Source organism: Tachysurus vachellii, chromosome 18 (assembly GCF_030014155.1).
Source record: "Tachysurus vachellii isolate PV-2020 chromosome 18, HZAU_Pvac_v1, whole genome shotgun sequence".
NCBI classification, from domain to species: domain Eukaryota; kingdom Metazoa; phylum Chordata; class Actinopteri; order Siluriformes; family Bagridae; genus Tachysurus; species Tachysurus vachellii.
In genome coordinates, this window is record NC_083477.1 from 5009088 (window position 1) to 5037062 (window position 27975).

The following is a 27975-nucleotide window of genomic DNA, read 5'->3' on the forward strand; positions in this document are numbered from 1 at the left end:
TTGTTGCAAGACTCTGATTGTGTTTCGCTCTGTATCCCTATTCTCTCTCTCTCTCTCTCTCTCTCTCTCTCTCTCTCTCTCTCTCTCTCTCTCTCTCTCTCTCTCACACACACACACACACTCAATCTCTATATCACTTTCTCCCTTTCCCTCTCTACTTCTCTTGTCCTGTCTCTCTCTCCCTCCTTCTCCTCCTCCTTCTTTCTCACAACCTATCTTTCTGACTGTCTCTCTTTTAATCTCTTCCTACCTGTTTATCTTTTTCTTTAATCTTTCTCTCTAACCATGTGCGTGCATCTCTCTCTCTCTCTCTCTCTCTCTCTCTCTCTCTCTCTCTCTCTCTCTCTCTCTCTCTCTCTCTCACACGCACGCACGCATGCACACACACACACACACACACACACACTGAGTTATGACAGCAGTGTTATAAACACACTCCTGCTTCCAGCTATATTCTATGCATAATAAAATGCTTTATGTCTCCAGTGTGCCACTTTGATATACGAGCGTCAAAGCATTCTGTCCTTCTCTACATCTCTCCTTCTCTGCATCTCTCCTTCTCTACATCTCGACTTCTTTACTCCTCTCTTTCTCTCGTCCTTTCCATCTCTACGTCCGTGCATCTCTCATCCTCTACTTTTTTCTACATTTCTACTTTCTTCCTCTCCATCTCTAGTTTCCTTCTGTACACCTTTCATCTCTACTTCCCTTCTCTTCTTCTTTCCTTCCCTTCTTTACATTTCAAGTTCTTCATCTCTAGTTTTCTTCTCTCCATCTCTCCTCCTCTTTTCTCTTTCTCTCCTCTGCTTATCCTGATGCTTTCACTTCTCTGTTGTCCCTCACTGTGTGGAATAGAAGATGTAATGAGTCTGTAATGAAATGCAGATTATTCTCTATAAACGTTTCTGGTCTGAATTGATGCTTTTATTGGAATCAAACATTATCCATCCAACTCTATCGTTTTCTTCTTCCTGGATGAAAGGACTCAGCTGAAATTCTGCAGCTGCTCATATAACTGCACATTTATTGAGGACGTTAGTTACTGTATGATGAACAGTGAAGTTCAGTGTTAATGCACCATCAGGAACTTTTAGCAGACTTAACAACCATCATATATATATATGACTGATATATAAATAAATATATATCAGTCAGTCAGTCTCTCTCTCTCTTTCTCTCTCTCATAGTCTCTGTTTCTCTCTTTCCATCTTTCTCTATCTCTTTCGGTCTCTCTTAATCTATTTTCTCTCTCCAGTGTTCTCATTTTCTGTCTCTCTCTCTCTTTCTTTTGATCTCTTTTTCTCTCTTTTCAGTTGTTTTCCCTCTTTCTCTTTATCTCTTTCTTTTTCTTTCTGTCTGTCATTCAGTCTCTCTCTCTCTCTCTCTCTCTCTCTCTCTCTCTCTCTCTCTCTCTCTCTCGCCATCTTCATTGTTTACTTCCTGTCTCTCTCTCTCTTTTAATCTCTCTCTCTCTCTCTCTCTCTCTCTCTCTCTCTCTCTCTCTCTCTCTCTCTCTTTATCTCACCCTCTCTTTTTATCTCCATCTTTTACTTTCTGTCTCTCTTTCTGTGGTGCTCCTTTTCTCCGGTTCGATCTGTTTCTCACTCAGGATCCCCCCTCTCTCCCTTTCTCCATCTGCATCTTTCTCTCTCTCTCTCTCGCTCTCTCTCTCTCTCTCTCTCAGGTGAATCTCTCCTCTGACGCTCTTCTCTTCTCTGAGCTCAGTGTTGTCACGCGCTCATAAGTGGTTATGGATCAGCAGCAGCTCTGACTAGTAATGTCAAACTGACTGTTGTACACAGTCTCAGGTCAGGCAGTCTGATTTCCGCAGCTAATCAGAGGGGCTTTTGTTCTTTCTTTAAACGATTCGCCAGCCTTTTCGTGCGGTTCGAGTCATTTAGCGTTAAAACGTTGTGGGATTCAGGGATTAACGCATCTAAAAGTCTTCATCCATGTCCTGAATATTTATTTTCCCTTGATCTGAAGTGGAGCTTCTACATCCAGCTGTTCCTCAGAATGTGGATTTATGACCATAGTAAAATCTAGAGAAATTTATTTCATGCCTTTTGCTTCATTTGATTTTGTTAACCATGAACCATGAGGGGTCGCCTTCTATAATACCAAGGATTTAGGATGCGGATTTAGGATTTTTTAGAACAGTATAGAAGTCAAGACACACACAGTATCGACACACAGTATAGAGTGCATACATAAAGACTTTATAACTGTCAGGACTCAGCCCGGAATTCTGGCCAAGTACCTTGTTATGTTCCTCGTCACGTGTCTGCCACGCCTTTGTCTGCGTCTCCTGTTTCCACACACCTGTTTCCTATTGTAATTACCTGTCTATTTAACCGTGCCGCGTTGCCTTGTGCAGCGCGGAATCTACTGTGTTGTCCACTGTTGTCTTCGTCTGTGTCTGTTTAGTTAATAAACCCCTGTTCCGTTTTCCTATCCTGCATTTCCTATCCTGCGTTTTATCCTGCGTCCGTGACAGAAGATTCCGCCACTTTAGGACCCAGCAGGATAGCGCCAGCTTGGACCGGCTTTTTGTGGGAGTAACTTTTTTCTTTTGGACTGTTTTGACCGCTCTGCTTCCGGTATTCATCGGGGGGCGTCGCCTCACTTCCTGGTTGCGGTCCATGTCACCAGCCCGATTTTTTGGTTTTTCTGTTTATCTCGGTGTCCTGCGACATCGCCCTGCACCTGTCCGGTGGGGGACGTCGCTCCACTTCCTGGTTTTCCCGTGGAGGACGCCACCCCACTTTCTGTCTGTGGGGGGTGTGGCAGGCCTGTATGTTTTTGCCCTAGGGGGATTTTTGTTTTATTTATTTGTTTATTTTTGGTGTTCTGGACTCGTGTAGGTGGTTGCGCTCGGCCCTTCAGCTCGGCTCGTCCCCCCCCGCTCGGCTGTGGACGTCGCTCGTTCCCCCTGCTCGGCTGTGGACGTCGCTCGTTCCCCCTGCTCGGCTGTGGACGTCGCTCGTTCCCCCTGCTCGGCTGTGGACGTCGCTCGTTCCCCCTGCTCGGCTGTGGACGTCGCTCGTTCCCCCTGCTCGGCTGTGGACGTCGCTCGTTCCCCCTGCTCGGCTGTGGACGTCGCTCGTTCCCCCTGCTCGGCTGTGGACGTCGCTTGTTCCCCCTGCTCGGCTGTGGACGTCGCTCTGCCCCTCTGGCTGCGCCGCCGTGTGCCTTGCTCCCCCCCACCAGCCTCGCCGTGTGCCTTGCTCCCCCCACCTGCCTCACCGTGTGCCTTGCTCCCCCCACCTGCCTCGCCGTGTGCCTTGCTCCCCCCACCTGCCTTGCCGTGTGCCTTGCTCCCCCCACCCGGACCCCGTCGGGACTATCAAGACGGGTTGGCGCGTCGGGAGCCGTGCCTTGGGGCGGGGCTCTGTCAGGACTCAGCACGGACTTTTGGCCATGTGCATTTGTTATGTTCCTCGTCACGTGTCTGCCCCGTCTTTGTCTGCGTCTCCTGTTTCCACACACCTGTTTCCTATTGTAATTACCTGTTTATTTAACCGTGCCGCGTTGCCTTGTGCAGCGCGGAATCTACTGTGTTGTCCACTGTTGTCTTCGTCTGTGTCTTGTTTAGTGTCTGTTTAGTTAATAAACCCCTGTTCCGTTTTCCTATCCTGCATTTGGGTCCCGTTTTATCCTGCGTCCGTGACAATAACATTCAGAGGCATGAATTCTTTATAAAAAAAAAATAATGCTGCAGGAACTAAACTGTACCTCGTGTCATATTCTGTTAAAAATGGTTCATTGTGAATCTCGAGTAAAGTTCAATTCGATTCATTTCACTCTCTCTCACTCTCACTCATTTTCTACCGCTTATCCGAACTACCTCGGGTCACGGGAAGCCTGTGCCTCAGGTGTCATTGGGCATCAAGGCAGGATACACCCTGGACGGAGTGCCAACCCATCGCAGGGCACACACACACACACAAACTCTCATTCACTCACACAATCACACACTACGGACAATTTTCCAGAGATGCCAATCAACCTACCATGCATGTCTTTGGACCAGGGGAGGAAACCGGAGTACCTGGAGGAAACCCCCGAGGCACGGGGAGAACATGCAAACTCCACACACACAAGGTGGAGGCGGGAATCGAACCCCCAACCCTGGAGGTGTGAGGCGAACGTGCTAACCACTAAGCCACTGTTCCCCCCCGATTCAGTTCAGTTTGATTTAATTTGTATAGCGCTTTTAAGAATGGAAGTCTCAAAAAAGTCCAATGTGTTTGTATTTATCACCAAGAACAAGTCTGAGGTGACTGAGGTGACTGTGGTGAGGAAAAACTCCCTTAGATGGAAGAGGAAGAAACCTTGAGAGGAACCAGACTCAAAAGGGAACCTCATCCTCAACTCAGGATTCTAGGTGTTTCAGTTTTTCAGCACTCATCTTATGTTCTCATCTCATCTTATATTTGTGTGACCAGAATCAGCATCAGCATCATTCATTCATTCATTCATTCATTCATTCATTCATTCATTTTCTACCGCTTATCCGAACTACCTCGGGTCACGGGGAGCCTGTGCAGGATACACCCTGGACGGAGTGCCAACCCATCGCAGGGCACACACACACTCTCATTCACTCATGCAATCACACACTACGGACAATTGCATCAGCATCAGTATGTGGAATTTGCCTTGGTACATAGAATAAACTAAGCATTTTAGAAAAGTAAGAATTTTAGGCTTGAAGAAACATCAACTTTGTATTAATTCTACATTAGAGGAGCAGGTCAAGGCTCACAGGTTTAGGTAGGAAGGTAAGGTAAGGTAAGGTGCATGTGTATTAAGGCTGTCTGTGGCGTGTGTGTTAACGTGATGCACGTGACATGCGGCACTCAGGGGTCTGTATTTCTGACACATCTATAAGACGTCATCAGAAGTGATCGAGAAATCGCCCGAGACGGTGTGGAGCAGCGCGTGGAATAAAGATGAGCCACATGGATTAGTTTCTCCTTTCCCGATTTTTCTGAAGGCCTCAGAGAGACTGGAAATAATCAGACAGTAAAGCAAAGGAAAAATAACACGGAGGAAAGAAGTATTGAAAGAAAGACTTGCGTATTGACAAGCACAGATTTTCTATTTACTGTGATTAGTGTTCAGAAGAGACACAACATAATTATGTCGCTTTGTAGAAGCCAACATTCTGTTTTCCTGTTTAAGCTTAGACAAAAATTTATCAAGAGTAACTCCTCCTAGGGCTTTCAAGCCACATGCACCAAATTCAGATATGTTGTAGACCCTGGTCTGAAGTTTGTTGCTATTGCTTTTCTAAGCGGTCCGAGTACCGGTACTTTCGGTACCGGGTCTCAAAGTGACCTTTTTTCCCCATAGACTCCCATTATAAACTTTGGATGTTTATAACTCGGCAAGCTTTTGAACTATCTACACCAAACTCGGCCAGCTCCTTTAGGGTGATACTCTGAACAAACTTTTAAATTGGTGTACCGACTGGCCTTTCGGTTGTGCCGCAGCCCCGCCCCAATATATGCAAAATCAAAAAACGTTTTACAACATGGACATGTGACATATCAAAACACTCAGAACAATGAGGGGAACTTCCTCACATGTATTCTGGTGACGTCATGTGACGTCACGTGATGTCACGTGAAAATAAAAAATTTTGCACAACATGGGCATGTGACATATCAAAACACTCAGCCCAATGAGGGGAACTTCCTCAGGAGAATTCAGATGACGTCACACGCTTGTCTCCACTTGCTTCCAAATGTTTTGGCACCCTATCTTTCTGTCCACTTGCCTCCAAAAGTAACACTGACCCTTATGTCCACTCGCCTCCAAAAAGCACCGGCCTTTGCAAATACTTGCCTCGTCAAAGCCAACATCAAAGTTTGTCGCGACGAACTTTACAAATCTAGTTACAAACTTGCAACAGTGAAGAAAAGCAAAAAGATTCAACCGTAACGCTTTAGAAAATAAGTACGCATGAGTCTTAACTGAGATTGTAGACATTTCTAGTGATGGGGAAGCTCGGACATCTGCAAAGGATCATCTGTCAGAGCGCATCATCACATCGGACACTTCAGCGGATTTCATGAAGATCCTGTCTGATGAGATTTAGATTTCCTTACGTTTAGAGATAACGGGCTTCGTATTACAGCGCTTGTTGAACTGTGGCTCACGTACCAGGTATAATTAAGAAACGTGTGTGGAATTTAGCTGAGACTTTAGTGTGTTAATTACTCTGCGTGAGGAGCTGCGCTCGATAAACCTGTACTGCATGCGGATTCAAATGAAGGGATCAGACTGAGTCCAATTAAAGTGGATGAGCTGATCAAAGGAGAAATCATGCTGAGGAACATCAAATATTTCATATTTTTATTTCATCTGTGAGATTAAATGTCCCTGATGGGATCCGATCCTTATATATAAGAATAATGAATATATGTGGAGGTTTTTGAACTCAGATCTGCTTTGATATTCATGCTGATGTTAAAGTTACTCCTTAATGCTGTGTAAAAAAAAACTGTTATTACACATAAATGAAAAGCAATGACAGCAATTACATTAGCTAAGTTATAGAGCACTTTTATCTGACTGCTTGTTTGTTTGTTTGTTTGTTTATTTGTTTGATTGATTTATTTGTACTTCGTTGTATTTTTAGATTTAGTCATTTTATTTTGTAGAATTGCTAATAATGATATTGATCTAATAATAATAATAATAATAATAATAATAATAATAGTAATAGTAGTAATAATAATAATAATAATAATAATAATAATAATAATAATAATAATAATAGTGTTTATTTTCTAGAGAACAGTTACTATTTTTATTTGTTTATTATTTATTTATTACTATTTTTTATATCTGTAAAAATGTAGCTCTACTATTTCATTTTAATTATTTATTTTTACTTAAGAATATACAAAAAAAATCTTGTGCATTTTTTTTAAACTAATTATTATACTGTTCTTACTCTTATGATCTCTCTCTCTCTCTCTCTCTCTCTCTCTCTCTCTCTCTCTCTCTCCCTCCTTCTCCTTCACCATTATTTTGCTAAATAACTTCCTTCTTCATTAATTATATTTCTTTGCAACAGCCTGAAAGACTTCCTTTTACTTTGCACGGACAAACAACTCTGGCCTAATCGGTTTATTGACTAATTTAAATTGGAGGCAGAAACGCCAGAAATCGGATTTTGTGCTCTCTCTGAGCTCGGCTGTGGATATAAAGCAGAGCTGAGTAACGATCAGAACGACTCGCTTTCTAAACCACTGAATACCTCACTTAGTTGCTGGCTGAAGAATCACACGTAGCTAGCACACACACACACACACACACGCACACACTACATTCAGAGTGTAAATTAGTCTCGCAGCGATGGAGGCAACAGGAGAGTCAAATCAAGACAGAGATGAATCATTTGTTTGTTGCTTCTAACATCTCTGCCTGGGTGATTTTTTTTTTGTTTGTTTGTTTGTTTTTTTATTTATTTATTTCTGGTTTTATGTTACATTGAACTTACATTATAAAGTGCTTATAAAACATTAATATATTACCTATTAATCATGTATTAACCATTACACTGTTTGAGCTTTAATTATGCATAATAAGTCACATGTACATGAAAAGAATTATAATTAAATAGCTCTCAGCTTTTAATATTTTCAGGTTGGACTTGACTTTAATGTTTCGAGTTTTGTTTATTTTATGTCCGGACGCTCGTCATTTATATGGGGTTTATATTCAAAAACCTTTATTAATTTTCAAAGCTGTTACGTCCAATTGACTTTACGCTTATTTCCGGAATCAGAACAAATTGATGAATCAGGAAACAACTGACCTTTGGGTCCAATAAACAAACAAACAAATAAATAAACAAACAAACAAACAAACAAATAAATAAATAAGGGTTTTTATTTTTTTGCTCATCTATAAAAGCTTTTAACTAATGATTTCAAGCATTATTATTATTATTATTTTACAATTATATATATTAAATATATACAGACTATATTATGTACTTGATATATGTTTATATACTCAGTATATTTTGAAATATTACTGTTACTAAAGAAAAGAAAGAGATGGCTTGAAATGCGAACACTCTGAGTGTGCAAATGTTTTCAACACCATTATTTGATCACTAGTGAAATTATTATGAGGATTAATGTGTCTTTGCTTGTCCCTGTATTTTAGGTATGACATGCCAGGCTCGCACTTCCTACACAGAGGACGAGGTGTTGTGGGGACACCGCTTCTTACCGGTCATGTCTCTAGAGGAGGGCTTCTTCCGCGTGGACTACTCACAGTTTCACAGTACGTTTGAGGTTCCTACGCCACCTTACAGTGTCAAAGAGCACGAGGAAAAACATTCGCTTCCTTCTCCATTCACTGTGCCACACCGCGAACGCGTCTTCTCTGTTAACTGCTTGGAATTGGGAGAAGAGCGGCCCAGCCTTGGAGGAAGTGCCTCCTGTAGGCTACCCAGTAAGCTCCAGAGGATGAGCTCATCCGGGAAAGAGGAGCTGCCTAAGATGGTTCTGCGTTTGAGCTCCCAGGCCTCGGAGAAGGCGTCCAGCACAGGCGACTTGCCCCTTAAACTGCAGCGCATGGGCTCCGGTCCCGGCCAATCAGACGACTTCCATCTCAAAGCTCTCAGGGTGGAACCCATGACCATGTCCACCGGAGACCTCCAGCAGAGGAGGCTGCCCCCAATGCCTTCTCCCATCACCCTACCACACAATCACGCTCCTCCACACACTCCTCTGCCCTCATCTGGATCCAGAATGGAGGATAAGCTGCCTGCTAAACTGAGGAGGATGAACGCTGACCGCTGAGGTCTCAGCGACTTTGTTCTTTGTTGCTGATCCGGGATTTGACACGATTTGGGTCCTGCATCAGCATGAAAGAACAACTATTACTAACATACATACTAACGTGCATATAAGAGAGGTCAGAGGTCATGGATGAACTGCAAATAAAATCCTGACAGAAAGATGGAGAAGAGGATGGACTGATCCACGCATGAACAGCAGGGGGGTATTTAATCTTTTGGATGCGTGTTTGTTTATGTCCATTTCACACACTACCAGACTCTAGAAGGGACTCCTGTTATTTTGGTCCGTTTGCACCAACAGGTCAGAACCGTTAAAGATAAGAAATAGTAAGTAAGTAAGTAAGTAAAGTTTATTTATATAGCACATTTATCACAGCAGAACTGACCAAAGTGCTGAACAAAGTCGAAAACTAAACGTAAAATAAACAAAACAGATGATACAATAAAACAATAGAACATAGACAAAATCCGATTAAAATGCCTGGGAATAAAAATATGTTTTCAGCTTCACTTTAAAAGGTGCAAGGCGAATGTCCAGTGGAAGTTCGTTCCACAGACGTGGGGCCGCAATAGAAAAAGCCCTAGCACCCTTCGTTTTTAAGCGTCAACAAGGGACAACCAAGAGAGCTCTATCTGAAGATCTTAAAGATCTGGTGGATGAAGAAGGAATAAGATGATCTGTGAGATAAGATGGGGCTTGACCATTAAGAGCTTTAAAAACAACCAACAACATTTTAAATTGAATTCTAAAATAGACAGGAAGCCAATGAAGAGAGGCTAAAATAAAGCACTTTACGTCTGTTACGTTAAGCAAAGCTGCTAGTTAGTATCCAGACAGAACTCACCCACATTTCTACATTTAACACACTTTTATTTTTCAATGTGATGGTTTGTACAGTTACTGTACTTGATGCACCTCGGTGTCCAGGGATGTCCAGAGAACAGTCGAAACGATTCACAATTCCAAAACTCATTTTGAAACCCTGTATCAGGTATATAGGCAGAAAACTAGCTTACAGAGAAGACAGAAGCTCCTAAAAGAAAGGAGTTCATAACTTGTGAATATTTTTAGTTTGCAAATGTCACTAAAAACCTTTGAGAAAGTTTTTCAGCTGTGCTGTTTGATCCAGGCAAATTACATTAGCCAAGAAATTTGCAAATCCTTCAGCATAAATGACTAAAAAGCATAAAAGTGATGTACAATTGCGGACATTTCGGTCTCGGGGTCGAAGATGTTCAGAAGTTTAGCAGAGGATTCCACAAGATCAGCGAGAGAAACTTAGATTGTTAGCAATTTTTAGCTTAGCATATCCGATTACACCACAAAGTTGGCTGATCTATTTGGCTGATCTGAACAGAATTTCATTCATTCATTCATTCATCTTCTACCGCTTATCCGAACTACCTCGGGTCACGGGGAGCCTGTGCCTATCTCAGGCGTCATCGGGCATCAAGGCAGGATAAACCCTGGACGGAGTGCCAACCCATCGCAGGGCACACACACACACTCATTCACTCACGCAATCACACACTAGGGACAATTTTCCAGAGATGCCAATCAACCTACCATGCATGTCTTTGGACCGGGGGAGGAAACCGGAGTATCCGGAGGAAACCCCCGAGGCACGGGGAGAACATGCAAACTCCACACACACAAGGCGGAGGCGGGAATCGAACCCCCAACCCTGGAGGTGTGAGGCGAACGTGCTAACCACTAAGCCACCGTGCCCCCCTTGAACAGAATTTGTATTAGTTAATTAGTTTTATTAGTTTTTATTAGTTTATTAGTTTTATAAGTTAGAGTACATTAAGTATGTGGACACCTGACTATCACAGCCATATAATGGATTTGCACCAAAGTTGAAAGCAGACAGTTGTAGAGAATGTTGTCTTTGTGTAGTCGAGTGACTTGCTTTGAGATTGGACCTCAACCCTATTTAACCCCATTAACTCCATATTAATGTTATGCGTTTGTTATTTTTTATTTCAATTTATTTGTCTAGAACTTTTAACAATCGACAGACTCTCATCGCAGCTTTACATAAGTATAGAAACAGAATAATAAAGTTTAAATTTAAGTTACTATTTATATCTAACATCGATCCCTAAGGATCAAGCCTGAGGTGACGGTGACAAGGAAAAACTTCCCGAGATGAAATGAGGAAGAAACCTCGAGAGGAACCAGACTCAGAAAGGAACCTCATCCTCATTTTGGTGACACTGGACAGGAAATGATGTAAAGGTAAATAATCTAAATGTAAAATAAGATATAGGTAAAATAAGTATGGCCATCGTGGTCAGATGTTCATATACTTTTGATATTATACTGTATAGATAGACTGATCTAAATAGTTTAATCTGTCTATCTAAATCGATGAGAAAATTATGCACCTGGAAAATCTTCAACCTGGTGATAATCAGTTCTGAACATAAGGGACCGTCAACAAAGTGCATGCAATTAAAATTAGTGATCTGTGAAAATACCAAACCTTTGTTATTAATGACTCTATATACAATCTATAAACAATTCCAGTAACCAAAGTGGCTGTGGACCTTAACTAGCCCAATCAAATGCAGCATAAATGTCACCTGTTTTCAGGAATTAATATGCACAGAGTTTCACTGAAACTCTCAGTGACCCATGAACAATTTGACAACGGTCCCTTAATATCCATTTAAGAGCTAACAAATGCCAGTGAAACATTAACACAGCTACTAAACATAGTCTAAATATGAGTAAGGTATTTGAATGAAACCCTTTTGAATATTCTTGTTAATTGACACGTGAATGTGTAGCAAAATAACGCATACAAAGCTCGTTTTACCTTCATCGCTGCACAAATGAAGGTCCTCATTATCATGAGTTAAATATCATGGATGTTTATTATGTTCTTCTTTATATATTGTGCAGCTTCTGGGTAATAACTGCTGCCTTATCCTAGTGTATTTAGCAGGAATGATTGCAAAGCCTGGAGTGTTTTTTTCACTCTACAGTTTCCATAAAAGACAAAAAAAAGGAAATATCAGTTCGGAAAATTCCTCCAAATCACATTAGTCGCTGTCTGATTATGTTGATATCAACTCGAGTTCATTATGAATACGACGGATTGCAGCCGCCTTTAGATTTAAGGATCTGCTGTTTATGTTGGTCACCATGGCGAAGACTTATAGCTTATAATACCTGTGTATAATTAGTAACAATAAATATAATATGATATAATATAATACATGACTAGTTGATGTAGCAGATTTAATTTCCACCCAGAAAGCTATTAACTTGTTGGTGCGACGGACCCCTAGCACTCTAGCGCGCACACACACAAACACACACACACACACTAACAAACCATGTGTGCATGCAGTTACACTTCACCATCTCTGTGTAGCACCGTCTCTCCTCATAGTCCATTAGATTGGATATGAATAAATTATATTTAAGAGGCTTTTGTTTGTGGTTATTATTACACTTTATCTTTTATGGGGTCACTGTTTATTAAACCGATGTGTCATCTTTCTACTTACTTTAAGCAATAAAGCACAATAATACATGCTGTGATAGAAAAAAAGAATCATCAACAGGATGCTGTTATGAAATTGTTTAATTCCTTTTAAAGTGTCATATGATGATCAAAATTCTTAATGAACGTCATACTACAAAACAAGAACGTTCCTGTTCACATATTACACACACATTAAACATATTATTACACCACACGCATTGTTCCTGCACAAGTCTCTATTTATTTATCTCTCTTGAAGTTAATTAAATAAAGAAAGAAAAACACACAGACACAGCTTGGACACTGGAGACTCCTTCCATAAACTCTGACTAAACATCTCCTTAAAGAAATCTTCACTATATCAATACATAAGAATAATAATTTGGATTATCTCAAACATGCACCGTTCAAGTTGTTACTATAGAAACGACACCATTTATATATATATATATATATACACCATTTATACCATTTATATATATATAAATGGTATTTATATATATAAATAAATATATACATCATTTATATATATATATATAAATGATTGCATTAATACAAACCTCTGATGTCTCTTTTTTGTTTTCTTACCTGAAATACTCCCTAATCTGCTGCTACAGACAATGAACGAATGAATGAACAAATGAATGAATGAATGAATGAATGAATGAACGAACGAAAGAACGAATGAATGAATGAAAACCTTCTGACGCATTTGTCAGTGTTGCACTATAAAGACATATTAACTCCTATTAATTATTCAGCATCTACTGTAGGGTGTAGTAACGAGTGTGAAAAATGTAAATCTGCATTCATCAAGCTCCTGGGACTTTAAGGGGTTAACGCTCTGTAATGACACTGAATTTGTGATCCAAATGACCATATTGCAACACTTTTGATGTGCAGGTGCATTATGCATAGTCGTGGAGTTGCGTTCGACATCATTTCCTTTCACCGTTTATTCGTGCACGACTGCACGATGTTTTATTCATGTAATATCCAGACTGAGCCGATGTGGCATGAATAAAACAATGTTGTGAAACAATTATTTCGAGTTCCAGCCCAATTAGAAGTATGAGATTCTAATGCCCTTGAAATAAACAAGTATTTTCAACACTAAGGTTCCAGGAAGAAGAAGCAACCTAGAAAAGTCTGGAATTATTAATGCAGCACTGTCCACATCATGGGCCGATCAGTGGAACTGATTATAAATTAGCAGCTTTAATTTTGCACTGAACAATAACTCAACAATACAATGATGTTCAGAATTCAATGAATAAAAAACAAATTCAATGAATAAAAAATTGTCCAGATTAAGTGTTGGACTTTGTCACAGTTCTTGACTTAGAAGGAAATGAAAACGAAACGATAAAAATCCAGAAAACATACTACACAATAAACAGCTTGGTAATGATAAAACACTGAGGAATATTAAAGTGCAAAAAGAACAGAAGATGCAGGAGGGTTTAAATAAACAGTGTAATCAAAAGAGGCATGTAAGGGTAACAACCTGTGACAATACAAGGTCATGACATGACATTGTGTTTAGTTTAGTTTAATGAGTCTAAAATTTAACCTCAAATAATGTGGGACTCAATGCAGCCATGATCTGTAAAACCTCCAGTTTTATTATTATTGCAAGACATTGACGTGACAATGTACGGTGACCCATACTCAGAATTCGTTCTCTGCATTTAACCCATCCAAAGTGCACACACACAGCTGTGAACACACACCGTGAACACACACCCAGAGCAGTGGGCAGCCATTTATGCTGCGGCGCCCGGGGAGCAGTTGGGGAGTTCGGTGCCTTGCTCAGGGGCACCTCAGTCGTGGCCGGCCTGAGACTCGAACCCACAACCTTCGGATTACGAGTCAGTATAACCATTAGGCCCCGGCCACGACTGCCTTTGGGGTCCAAGCACCAAATTACAGTGAACCCCATATTGGAAATTTTGCTAGCTTCTCCTGTATTCTAAGCAGGTACAACTTAATGAATCCTGTTGTGTGCTTTTAGATTGCCATTGCATAGTACAGCTATAGTACATAGCAATGAAATGCTGTTTAGCATCTGTAAATATATGCACATCAATTAATAAAGTTATGGCAGATAAAATGTGAAAAATACAAATATATGCCGGTTAGATAATGCTATATGATTCTACGCAAATGTGTGCATTATGTATATTGTATGTATACATAATGCAAGCATACTACAAGACTCTTCTCTGTACTGGCACCAAGGTGGTGGAATGAACTTCCCCTAGAGGTCCGGACAGCTGAGTCACTGGCTATTTTCAAGCGGCGGTTGAAGACCTACTTATTCAGGAAACACTTCAACTAGCACTTCTTTCCTTATCTTTTGCATTTAAAAAAAAAATAAATAAAAAATCTTTGACACTTTTTCATAGTAACTTTGAACAAATGTTTTAAACTCATGGTATCTTAAGTATGTAACTTAGTGATCCAGCATTAATGTATCCAATGTTAGAGATTTAAGCACTTATGTACGTCGCTCTGGATAAGGGCGTCTGCCAAATGCTGTAAATGTAAATGTAAAATGTACAAGATTAACCAAGAAATATACAGTGTATGACCAGATAATATACGTAAACTGAGGTAAACTATAGGGTAAGCAATGTACATAATGTAAGTTAATGTAAGGAAAAGACGTGACTGGATGTACATCTGGAAGAGTGGAGCAGAAATGTTATGTGATTACAGATAGTGAAGTATTAGTAAGACACGGGGGTTCTAGCGGCTCTGATCCTGCTGGTGCTGGTGCGGATTGTGGTGTTTCTGTATCTCTTCCAGAATGAAAGGTGGTGACTAGGGTGGAAGGAGTCCTTGATGATATTGTGTGCTCTTTGCAGACATCTACTGTTGGATACTCAGATACTCAATGGCAGGAAGTTGTTGGGTGATTTTCACCACCTTTTACACCCAGTGAGTTCTTTCCACACACTGTGGAGCTGCGTTACCTGTTAAGTTAGTTAAGAAAAAAAATTCAGAAATACTTATTCTTATATATAAAATGGCTACTGTGCCATCATCAGACCAATATGGGTAAAAAATGGTGGTCTAAATTTTTTTTTGACTAAAACCTTTTTCTCTAAAACTTTGCATGATCGTTTGTTTTACTTAAACTATTAAAGGTGCCCTGCCACACTTATTTCATTACTTTTGTGGTAATGCCTGAAGTTTACCATGGACTCTGTAACATTTTTTTGTGGAAATAATGCCTTGGTTACCTTGTTTCAAGCCATTCTAGTGTGGTATAGAAAGCCTGCAGGAAGACTCAGCTCGATTTGCGCCAGTTCTCATGAATATTCAAATGAGCTATGCTGCTTGGCTCCGATTGGCTAACCGCTAGGATATGAGAGCATGACTATTCATTCACCCAGCGCAATAAGTAGCCTAGGCTAGAGGAAATTTGTTTACAATCACCTTGAATTGTGGCAGAATGGCTTCTTCACAAGCCCGTTGACGTTCAGCCATCCTTGCTGTATAGGAAACTCACTGAGCTACACGAATTCTGGGGGCGCGGTCTCAAGTGGAAGAGCTCATGAATAGTAATGAGCTCAGTCACTCTGATGTCAGAGTGACCAGCTTTTCCAACTGACCTGATTTCTCCCCTTATTTCTTTTAAGTGGCTAGAACTGGCCACTTAAGGTGGGAGGTAGCAGTTCGTTTTCAAATTCACGACACAACACAAAGACATATGGACCTAACACATATCAAAAAATACAAGTAAAAACGGTTTTGTGTGGAAGGGCACCTTAAAAGGCTGTATGAAGAACCATATAACTTTAATTGAGGGTGGAAAAGAAATAAAATATAACCATTTTAAGAAGGCATGAAGCCTCTGAGGAACCTCTGAGTTGTTTAGATTTCCTAGACATTGTCACAAACACTGATTGCAGACTCAGTGCAATAATAACGGAATTGGAGGCAATTTAGATATTATTCATTAGAATAGATGCAGAGATCAGAGAATCGGGGAGAAATAACATTGTTTTAATCTAAACGAAACACTGACGCATTCAATTTCGTGGGATGCCAGCAAACATTCACAGTTTCCAATGTTCACAGATGAAACGCATTCTGATTTATCTCATATTTATTCAAATGTTTTCTCAGAGCCAGGAAAATGTTGGAGACCTAATCATCACCCACTGAGAAGTAGAAAGCGCTTCATGCCTCTCATAATGCCACAATGAGGCTCTAAGGTTGTGCAGTTTGATTGGATCAGAGTTTAACCCCTGTACAGTCTGGTGATAATTGAGGGCATCTGATTGGACAGTAAAAATAATGATTACTGCTGTGGAGAGAAAAAAAAAAAGCATATCTGATGGTAGTACAGACAATATGCTAAGGGATATACAAACAACGACACAAAAAAAAACACTAGAGCAACGTACAATGTGAAAAGAAAATAAAGTTGAAGGTCACAGTGATTTATTCGGGGTTGTGAATCATCTATATATTCATTCATTCATCTTCTACCACTTATCCGAACTACCTCGGGTCACGGGGAGCCTGTGCCTATCTCAGGTGTCATCGGGCATCAAGGCAGGATACACCCTGGACGGAGTGCCAACCCATCGCAGGGCACACACACACACTCTCATTCACTCATGCAATCACACACTACGGACAATTTTCCAGAGATGCCAATCAACCTACAATGCATGTCTTTGGACTGGGGGAGGAAACCGGAGTACCCGGAGGAAACCCCCGAGGCACGGGGAGAACATGCAAACTCCACACACACAAGGCGGAGGCGGGAATCGAACCCCCAACCCTGGAGGTGTGAGGCGAACGTGCTAACCACTAAGCCACCATGCCCCCATTCATCTATATATATATATATATAGTGCACGCATGAAGAATAGTTAAAAATTGAGTATCTTACTAAAAGTCCTGGGATTTGGTCTTAGATTTAATAAGAAGCTCAACCATCACTTTAGCACCATGAACCCAGGCACAGTGTGTTCAGACAAATCACGTTCAAATAAATTAATCAACCAATTTGTTAACAAATAAATCAATTTCCAAGTAGAATTAAAGTACAAATACAGACCTGGGACTTTCAACATTCCCATTACATTAATGTAAAGTTCACCAACCATGGAATAATTATGTCGCTTTGTAGAAGCCAACATTCTGTTTTCCTGTTTAAGCTTAGACAAAAATTTATCAAGAGTAACTCCTCCTAGGGCTTTCGAGCCACATGCACCAAATTCAGATATGTTGTAGACCCTGGTCTGAAGTTTGTTGCTATTACTTTTTTAAGCGATCCGAGTACCGGTACTTCCGGTACTGGGTCTCAAAGTGACCTTTTTTCCCATAGACTCCCATTATAAACTTTGGATGTTTATAACTCGGCAAGCTTTTGAACTATCTACACCAAACTCGGCCAGCTCCTTTAGGGTGATACTCTGAACAAACTTTTAAATTGGTGTACCGACTGGCCTTTCGGTTGTCCCGCAGCCCCGCCCCCAAAATATGCAAAATCAAAAAACTTTTTACAACATGGACATCTGACATATCAAAACACTCAGAACAATGAGGGGAACTTCCTCACGTGTATTCTGATGATGTCACGTGACGTCACGTGATGTCACGTGAAAAGAAAAAAATTGCACAACATGGGCATATGATATATCAAAACACTCAGCACAATAAGGGGAACTTCCTCAGGAGTATTTGGATGATGTCACAGGCTTGTCTCCGCTTACCTCCAAATGTTCTAGCTTTCTGTCCACTTGCCTCCAAAAGCAACACTAACCCTTATGTCCACTTGCCTCCAAAAAGCACCATCCTTGCATCGTCAAAGCCAACATCAAAGTTTGTCATGACAAACTTTACAAATCTAGATAGGAACTGAATTATTTAATCCTTTAAGTGTTTCACATATACGGTAGGTGATAAATGAGATAAATGTTTTAGTTCAACATGTATAAGAAATTGTTTTTTTGATCTTGTTGATCGGTGTAAAATCAGATCAGAATTATATTCATTCTATTTTAAGATTTATTACAAAGACGAAGTGGATGATGCCCGGACATAAGAACTGCAATTGCTGGGGAACAATATCTTAATATTTTGAGGCTAATTTTATGGTCTGTTGTGTTGTTTTTGAAACCTGGTTACACTAGAAGTTTCACTGAAACCTGGCAACCCTCGTTAATGATATTCGCTCTTTGTGTGCGCCTTGCTGGTGACAGGAAACAGACCTGCTGAGTGAAAAACAAGCTGCTGGAATGTAGGCTGGATGACAGGAGTTTGCTTATTTCAAGGTTACTCTATGAATTCAGCAGATCTGCTAATGTGCTGCTGTCAGTCCTTCATTTCCATTCCAATAAATAAGATAGAATTTTCATGAAGTTTTGGATTCTTCACACCACCCAGAGCATGTGCTGTTGAAATGGGATATATCATGAACCATAGCATGTGAGTCTTTAGCATCTATAAACTACATAGCTTTGTGCACACAGGAATTACTCTGTCTGGTGTAAAAGATGACTTTAATTAACCTGAGAGCATGTTGGAAGCACCTGCACCTCCAATAAAAGCACCAAAGCTGAAGACTTTCATGGTGAACTGTGGAAAGATAAGAAGGACAAATAAAGGGGTATCAAATTAAACAATAAAAATCACTCAGATGAAAAAAATACATTTTTTTGCACCATAGTAACAAATTACACTTAAATAGCAACCCAGAATGTAACCACTGCTTGACAGTTTGGGGGGAAAAAAGAAGTCCATTTTCCTAGACACTATGAAGGATGCACTTAATTCTGGCCCTTGCAGTGCAGATAACTCTGGACACTTCTGATGGATCTGATTCCAGATTTAGCTTACTCCATCATCAATCAGAACATCCTTTAAATACAACCCTGCTTTTAAGCTCCAACACATCTCATTTCCTCTTCGTTGATTTTTTTTTTCAAAATTACAAGCATTGGTTAAACGTCAGCAGCAGAAGATGGGAACTCCACATTAAATTCAAGAGCAGTCATACAAGCTCAACTCAGTCTTAATTTAAATGAACAATCTGGATGGTCTGACAAAGATCTCCAGCACTGGAACCCATTACGTTAATCAGAAAGTCTCTCAGGGGAAATGATAAGAGCTTGACGCAACCACATGGTGTAATTAAATTAGTAAATTGGCCATTCAACACATCCACAGCTTCGGTCTGGAATCAGAAACCTGTATTACAATCAAAGTTTCTGTGATTTACCAACTTACAAATAGTATCCTGTGGAAACCTTTGGATTGTGTCTAAAATGGCAACATATTCACTATATAGGGCACTAAATAGGGAAGTTTGTCTTATTGGAGAATATCTAGTCTTCTCTTATTGTGTATCTAATTCATGTGTAGGTTTGTGTGCTTATGGAAAAGGTTCTTCAAAGGTTCTTCATGGCTTCTTTGCACAACGAAGAGGTTTCGGCTTCCTAAAAGGGTTCAAAAAGCAATAAGGATGCATATGTTGTAGGGCTCTACATCAAACCCATACGGAGTTCCTCAGGGACAAAGGGACAAAAAGAAGAACCATAAACTTTCTTAAAAGAGAACACCTTATTTTCAGTAGGAACCGGGGCTGATAAGTAAGTGATATGACTATAAAAGAAAGAAAGACCAACTCTTGTGACATTTGTGTTAAAATAATTACTATAATTGAGAGAATATAATGGGGAAAAAACTTCAGCTTATATAAAACTGAGGGATAAAAACACTCAAGATGTCACACACACACACATGACTCATTCAAATGTATAAGAAGGTTGAGGAGGACAGCATGTCAAGGCTCTGAGCAAGCGTGTGTGTGTGTGTGTGTGTGTGTGTGTGTGTGTGTGTGTAGCAACAGTCATTATTACTCATTTCTCATTGCATTACGTCACACGTAGCAATAATCATCCTGCTTTGAACTCTGCTCAAAACAAGACCTCAAGAGATATCATGAGCACCATGAAGTGTGTGAACCCTCTGCAACTCGTTCCATCTATTCCTAACATGTTATATTAATTAGATTCAGCGGAACTAACATAAAAGTGCTACATTTCCTATGCCTCTTAAGGACCATGCTATAAATCATTAAAGTCTGGTAGTATCTGACATCCAAAAGCAGCAGAGCACTGAGGCTAAGGATGAGGCTGACTCAGAATTTAGCATCACCTCGGCATCAACAAAAAGTACATAGTATTTTTCCAATTTTTTTGGATTAGTCTGTAAAATAATCTCAGTGACTATGATTCTTACTTTTTTTTTTTTTAATTAGGATCTACAAATATGAACATGACTTTTATGAATTTTAAAGCCTAAATACAACCAGCAGAATGAAAAAGTTAAGGAATAAAGAAGCTAAAGAATAAATAAAACTACACTACATCCAGTCACATGACATCGTCGTCACCACTAAGCTTCAGTTATTTTAGTCTTTATTTAAAGAACATGCTGACTGATAAGGAGCCAATGTGCTCTTTTATGCAGATGAATTTAAATGAATGAATGAATGAATGAATGAATGAATGAATGAATGAATGAATGAATGGACACAACATGGCTGTAGAAGTAAACAAATTTTTGTGGTCAACGTGACGATGCTTAATGTCCCAGTCAACCTCTGTAGTCCAATTTAACCACTTGTATCAATCACCTGTATTTTTTGACTGGGGTATTACTGATGTATTTTATTTTGTGGTGAAACCCAAACCCATTGACTTAGGCAGGATGGAATACTGCGGTTTCCTCCCCCGGTCCAAAGACATGAAAATTGTCCCTAGTGTGTGATTGCGTGAGTGAATGAGAGTGTGTGTGTGTGTGCCCTGCGATGGGTTGGCACTCCGTCCAGGGTGTATCCTGCCTTGATGCCCGATGACGCCTGAGATAGGCACAGGCTCCCCGTGACCCGAGGTAGTTCGGATAAGCGGTAGAAGATGAATGAATGAATGAATGAATGATTTAATAGGGGGGGCACGGTGGCTTAGTGGTTAGCACATTCGCCTCACACCTCCAGGGTTGGGGGTTCGATTCCCGCCTCCGCCTTGTGTGTGTGGAGTTTGTATGTTCTCTGCATGTGCCCTGTGATGGGTTGGCACTCCGTCCAGGGTGTATCCTGCCTTGATGCCCGATGACACCTGAGATAGGCACAGGCTCCCTGTGACCCGAGGTAGTTCGGATAAGCGGTAGAAAATGAATGAATAAATTGAACACTCGGGGCCCAGTGAAAGCCTTCCGTATTTGGATCTCTAATAAATCTATAATTTATTTGTATTCATTTACATCCCTAAGCTTCACAAGCCAAACAGCAGGGCTTTTTACAAATCCTTAAATCAGAGCAAGAGTTCTCATGAATTGTAATCAGATCATGTCATTGTGAAGAAAATAGTTTCCAAAAATCTGCTGGTGGTCTTTTTGGGAGGGAAAGAAACATGGCATGGGCTTGCTGATTATACGATGATACGATAAGAGAAGATTAATACGCTTATAGTATAAAAGCATTCATGTTTGTCCACTTTATCAACTCCTTCCTCTTTATCAATCAAGAGTTATTTAAGTACAGCTTTTTCCTCCAGGCCTCAACAGCAGGAGCTTATGAGCTACTGGGATTTCAACCAATTACCCCAAGATTACGAGTCCATTTAGTCGACGACTGGAGTTCACCAGCATTCTGTGCTCTGTATGACATCTCATATTTCTCAATAAAGAGTAATATCAAAGCTGGACTTCCTCCTGACTGCACACTGTAAGATTACATGGATATGACCGACTGCGATCGCTGACCCTGAAGAACCAAGAAGAAAAAATAAAACATAAACGATTTCAGAGAAGCGTGAAATCTCCTTCTGAGTTTGAGCCTCCTGCATCATCAGACCCCTGATGTTTCCTTCCTCATTGTTTTCCATTTGCATTTTCATTCGAGCCATAATTATTTATAGAATCACTGAGAACCACTTTGCTTTATTTTCGCAGAAACAAATAACCCGATTATTGACTAATGTGCGAATGAAAGATTTAGCAGTATACTAAGGAGGTTCATCATTGAGAGACTTTTTGGTGTCAAGCGTTGTTATTGCCTGCTTTGCTTCATTCTAGATAACACGATGCTATAAATAACGAGATATAAATAATGCAAAGTGTCACTATGGCCCATTACGGCTTAGAGGAACAATAGGATTAATTTGGAATATGTTATTATGTGGATTTACTGTTCTCTTACAATCAAGGCAAGGTTTTAGAAAGGCTGTTTCTGAAAGAGAAATGCTAATATGTAAGATACTGGTAAGATAACATCCTACTCTGATCACTTTAGATAAAGAGACAAACAGAGCTTCCTGCGATGACACAAAGTACCTTTACTTGTCTGCATTTTTCTTCTTCTTCTTCTTCTTCTTCTTCATCTTCTTTTTTTTTTACTCTACCTCACATCCATAGTTCAGGATGTGAGGAACAATTGATTATGCAAATGAGAAGTAGAAGATCAACGTGGTCCAGCGAATGTTGACAAATGAAAGTTATCACTGGAAAAAAGAGCCTTTTTTTTTTTTTACCCAAAGAGTCTTTTACAAAAAAAGCCGAAAAATGCTTTCAGCTCCTTTTCCAGCTTATCAGAACGAAGCACAAAAGCAGCATCTGGATGAAACAGCAGGAAAAAACGAACACAACTTCATCTCGCAAGGGTGAATATATTACGTTCCTTTTCCATGCCACAGGGTTCTCTTTTTTGGGATGAACGGAGACACGTCGTTTCACGTCTGATCGTAGGGACAGCTTCCTTTAATGATCTGTGATGTATTAGTCTTTAGAAAAGTAGAGATGCTGAAGAGTGGAATCTTTGATGTAAAGTTGTGTTTGATTGAAGAATAAACTGTCATTATACACAAACTTGGATGTACTCAAAGCTGAATTTCTAAAATGGCTAAAAAGGCTCTTCCTTTCTAATCTTTTATTTTTTAAACCACACAGACACAAAAATTCAATCTCAGCCAAGCTTGCATGTGTGTGTGTGTGTGTGAGAGAGAGAGTGTGTGTGTGTGTGTGTGTGTGTGTGTGTGTGTGTGTGTGTGTGTGTGTGTGTGTGTGGGTTGGATCTCAAGGAAGAAGATAAACCTTGTTGGAAGATAAACAACCACCGCTGTTACTGGACTCGCATTGACAATCTGCTCACACTGAACTTCCTGTTTGATTTTTACAGTCAAGTAGAGCAACAATTTTATTTATTTTTTTTTTTCAAAAAGTGTGAAACAAGAGAGGAGCAGAGCTGAAATAACCAAAGTCATCAAGGATAGACACAGAACAGGATAACACATTAGAGTAATTAACCAAAGTCAAGGCATGAGGAAAGATAGGAGTAAAAAAAATGATAAAAGTCTAAACTGAAAACGCAGAAAATTTCATGCTAAAAAATATATGAGAGAAATACTTGGAAATGCTCTAAACAGTAAAAGAGAGAAGTCATGACAATGACAACAACATTCATTCATCTTCTACCGCTTATCCGAACTTCCTCGGGTCACGGGATTATATAATCTCTTACAATCAAGGCAAGGTTTTAGAAAGGCTGTTTCTGAAAGAGAAATGCTAATATGTAAGATAACATCCTACTCTGATCACTTTAGATGAAGAGACGAACAGAGCTTCCTGCGATGACACAAAGTACCTTTACTTGTCTGCATTTTTTCTTCTTCTTCTTCATTTTCTACTGCTTATCCGAACTACCTCGGGTCACGGGGAGCCTGTGCCTATCTCAGACGTCATCGGGCATCAAGGCAGGATATACCCTGGACGGAGTGCCAACCCATCGTAGGGCACACACACACTCTCATTCACTCACGCAATCACACACTACGGACAATTTTCCAGAGATGCCAATCAACCTACCATGCATGTCTTTGGACCGGGGGAGGAAACCGGAGTACCCGGAGGAAACCCCCAAGGCACGGGGAGAACATGCAAACTCCACACACACAAGGCGGAGTCGGGAATCGAACCCCCAACCCTGGAGGTGTGAGGCGAACGTGCTAACCACTAAGCCACCGTATTTTTACTAATTCACCACTAACCCAGTTTAGGCTCACACATACAGACACACAATTGCGTTAAGTCCCTATGCATCTCAGAAGATCTGGTGCAAGACCAATCTGGTGGTATTTCAGTATTTTTTTTTTTTATAATCAGCTGATATACTGGGTTTTAAACACTCCAGGCCATTCAACCACATCCACACACTGTTCACACCGGGCTCTGTTTGGACATCTGGTAGCTGCCTCACTGTGCCAGCGGGCTACGCAACACTTTTTTTGTCGCTCAGTATCTCTGTCAGGCGCCGCTGGCTAGTCCAATGCTGTCTGCTCCAGTCTCTGTCCATCTGTCTGTTTGCCTTTTCAGATTTTAGTTTTGTCCTTCACAGTGTCTCCTTTCTGTCTCAATTTGTGAGGCAGCAGGCTCCTGGATCTATATGTGAAGTGTGTCATCAGATTCTTAGCAACTATGAAATTGCAATTAAACTAAACAAAAGTGTACATAGTAATAAAACTAAAGTTTTGAAGTGGTGAAAGCTCTGGGTTGTTGATTGGAGGATTGAGGTTCAAACCCCAACACTTCCAAGCTGCCATGTGAACAAGGTCCTTAACCCTCCCTGCTCCAGGGGGCACTGTATCATGGCTGACCCTGAGCTCTGAACGTTGAGATACATGAAGAAAGAATTTTACTGTGCTGTAATGTATCTGTGAAAAAAATAAAGGCTTCTGTTATTATTATACCCAACCATTTTCTGTAATACTTATCCTACACAGGGTCACAGGGTTACTAGGGAACTGTTACATCTATACCTCCTACCCGCCAGAGGGACACCCGCCTGATTTCTGACACTTCCATGTCACAGCGGACACTTCTGGTTTCTACTTCCAGGGTTACGGACTTAAATACAGCAAAATACACCGTTATATCTTCACAAAGTTTAGCCAGTTTGCCTCCATTGTTGTTTCTGTGTTATTTTATAATAATAAAAAACCCAATAAATATATGGATCCTGCTGCTCCTACATTACAGGGACAACACAACCTACAACACATGTCTTTGGTCTTGAGGAGGAAACACCCAAAGCACAGGGAGAACATTCAAAGTTCACATAAATAGGACAGAGAGGCAGAAATCAAACCCCAATCTGGGAAGCACAAGACAATCATGCTACCCCCAAGGAGACACCAATTGAGGATCAAATCTGTCATCAAGTTGAGGTCACACAGATGTTACAAACGAACAAAACCGATACCTAAATTGGAGCAGATAGAAAAAAATTCAAAATGGGTTTGTGTCAAATGTCCATTCATCTTTAAGCATTATGCATTATACATACATCCTCAGTAAGCACTTTATATGGAGGATGTAAGAAATCACCCCAGATGTGCACCACACATATTACACCATACCTCTCCCATCTACAGGCATGTTTTTGGGAGATAAGGATAGGAGAAAACTGGACAACTTAAAGAACCCCAAATCGATAGAAACTCGCATGAACACTGAGAGAACATGTGAACCTTCATGCAGACAGTATCTAGAAGTCAGGATGGCACTAGGACCCCTAAATAAATCCAAACGTATCTAGATTGTGGCACTGTTTAATTACTCATCTTCCTATTTTCTTTTATGAATATTCATATGGTAGTAAGAAATACAATGCTGTGGGTGTGATTCTTATTTTCTATGTTTTGTATTGTTTGACCAGAAATGGAAAAAAAAAAGAAAAACTGGAAGCATTTGCAATGCCTTCAAATGCCAGGACTCTGCTGGATGGATTATATAAACAGAGACATTCTGCCTGTTTTAGAAAAGGGCAAAATGATTTATTTTCGAGGAAGGGTCACTTTTTAGACTCTTCAATCTGTAGAAAACATTTATGATAACCTAGCTAACCTAAATAACTAGCAAAAGGAGCTGTTTGGGATACCAGCTTGTTTTTTTGTAGCTTGGGAGAACTTTAATCTGCAGCTATTTTCTCTTTGGATTGAAAGGCAAAATAAGTGTGTTGTCTGGCAGAAGCCTGTATTTAGGTTCCAGCATGTTTTTGTTGAAGAATTAGAGAACTTTAAACTGCTTCTATTTTCTCTTTAGACTGAAAGCCAAATTAAGCATGTTGTCTGGCTAATGAGAAGTTACCATAGAGAAGGGGTCATAAAAGATATAACTAAAGATTTATTTTAAAACCCCTAGTCTACATTATTTTAAAACCCCTAGCATATTGTCTATGCTCTTGCTCATACTGAGGCCTTAGCTTTAATAATAAAATTACAACACTGGTTTTGTTTAGTTTTGTTATGACTTGTGTGGACGTTATTGTGCCAATTTGCGGTACCTTAAACAGTCTGTCTTTCTTTCTCCTGCCCATTAGTCAAAGTATACTCATTAAGGGCTAAGTCACCGTGCCCCCAGAATGTGACACTATTCATTAATAAATTATTATTATAATAATTTCATATATTTACATTTATGATATTTGGCAAACGCAAACACATTTATCAATATTGTTGGAAGACTCTAGACATCAAGGGGAATGTCATGCCATGTAAGTACTAGAACAGAGTGTATCTCAGTATCATCCCTTTAAAGTTTACAGTGTTTACTGTGAAGCGATAAAAGGCCCTTTTATCAGCTGAAGCATTTCCGGCTGTCACAGTCGATTTTAACAATCGAGGTGCTCACAGTTTGAAGACAATTATATCTGCAAAGCCAAACATCACAACAACATACTGGCCCAATAATTCACAGCGAAATCCACAATCAAGCCTGGAATCATGCAGGGAGGTGAAGAGTGGAAGATTCAGCACAGGAAAGGGGGAACGGAGGATGTGTGATCAAATAAAATGGAATGATTGCTGACAGAACAGAAAGTCGTGACCACTGAAGCTGTATAGGAATTTCTGTCAGAAAATCAGAAAATGCTTTTTCTTTTTTTTCTAGACTTGTCTATCAAGTTCTATTGTTTGTGACCAGACATGTGGGAAAAGCTGTGAACACAGACACTGACACACACCCAAAAATATGAAAACACACCAATAAAATGTATCACACTCATCAAAATAAAAAATGCCCACAGCTATAAAGACCACAATCTATCTCTCTCTCTCTCTCTCTCTCTCTCTCTCTCTCTCTCTCTCTCTCTCTCTCTCTCTCTCTCTCTCTCTCATACACACACCAATAGAATGGCAGGTGCTTTAGAGCCATTGTTCCTTGTGATGGGAATGCTTTCAGGACAACACACTAGCCTGAGTGTCCTCTTCAAAAACAGTATGGCTACCTACTCTGCCTTTGTTCTCATCCCCCAATCCACTCTTTCTTTCCACCAACCGTCATTTTTTTTAACACATTGAGAGAGTTACATTATGGAAAGTAGAAGCAAAATCAAGCTGCAATCTCTCCGTCCAGTCAAGCCTAAATGACAGCTGCCATTGTGCATTTCGTAGAAGGATGGGTAGAAAGAGATTGTGACAAAGTGCATGTATGAAAAGGAGAAAAACTTGGAAAAAATGAAAAGCATGCTGATTTCCATGTGAGCTGAGGCAACATTCTGTTTTTTATTCCAAGAGGCATTCACCATTACCCACGGGTTCTCCGCTCACAATAACCTCCCGCCTA

General features: G+C 40.2%; 1 protein-coding gene across 1 annotated transcript in view; it reads left to right on the forward strand.

Moving 5' to 3' along the window:
• The window catches only part of kcnj19a (potassium inwardly rectifying channel subfamily J member 19a), a 36801-nt gene extending 24470 nt beyond the window's left edge, over positions 1-12331 (forward strand). The window contains exon 3 of the mRNA XM_060892739.1: positions 8191-12331. Coding sequence (XP_060748722.1) covers positions 8191-8831 — 641 coding nt within the window. The 3' untranslated portion in view covers positions 8832-12331. The remainder of the gene's footprint in view (positions 1-8190) is intronic.
• The last annotated feature ends 15644 nt before the right edge of the window (positions 12332-27975 follow it).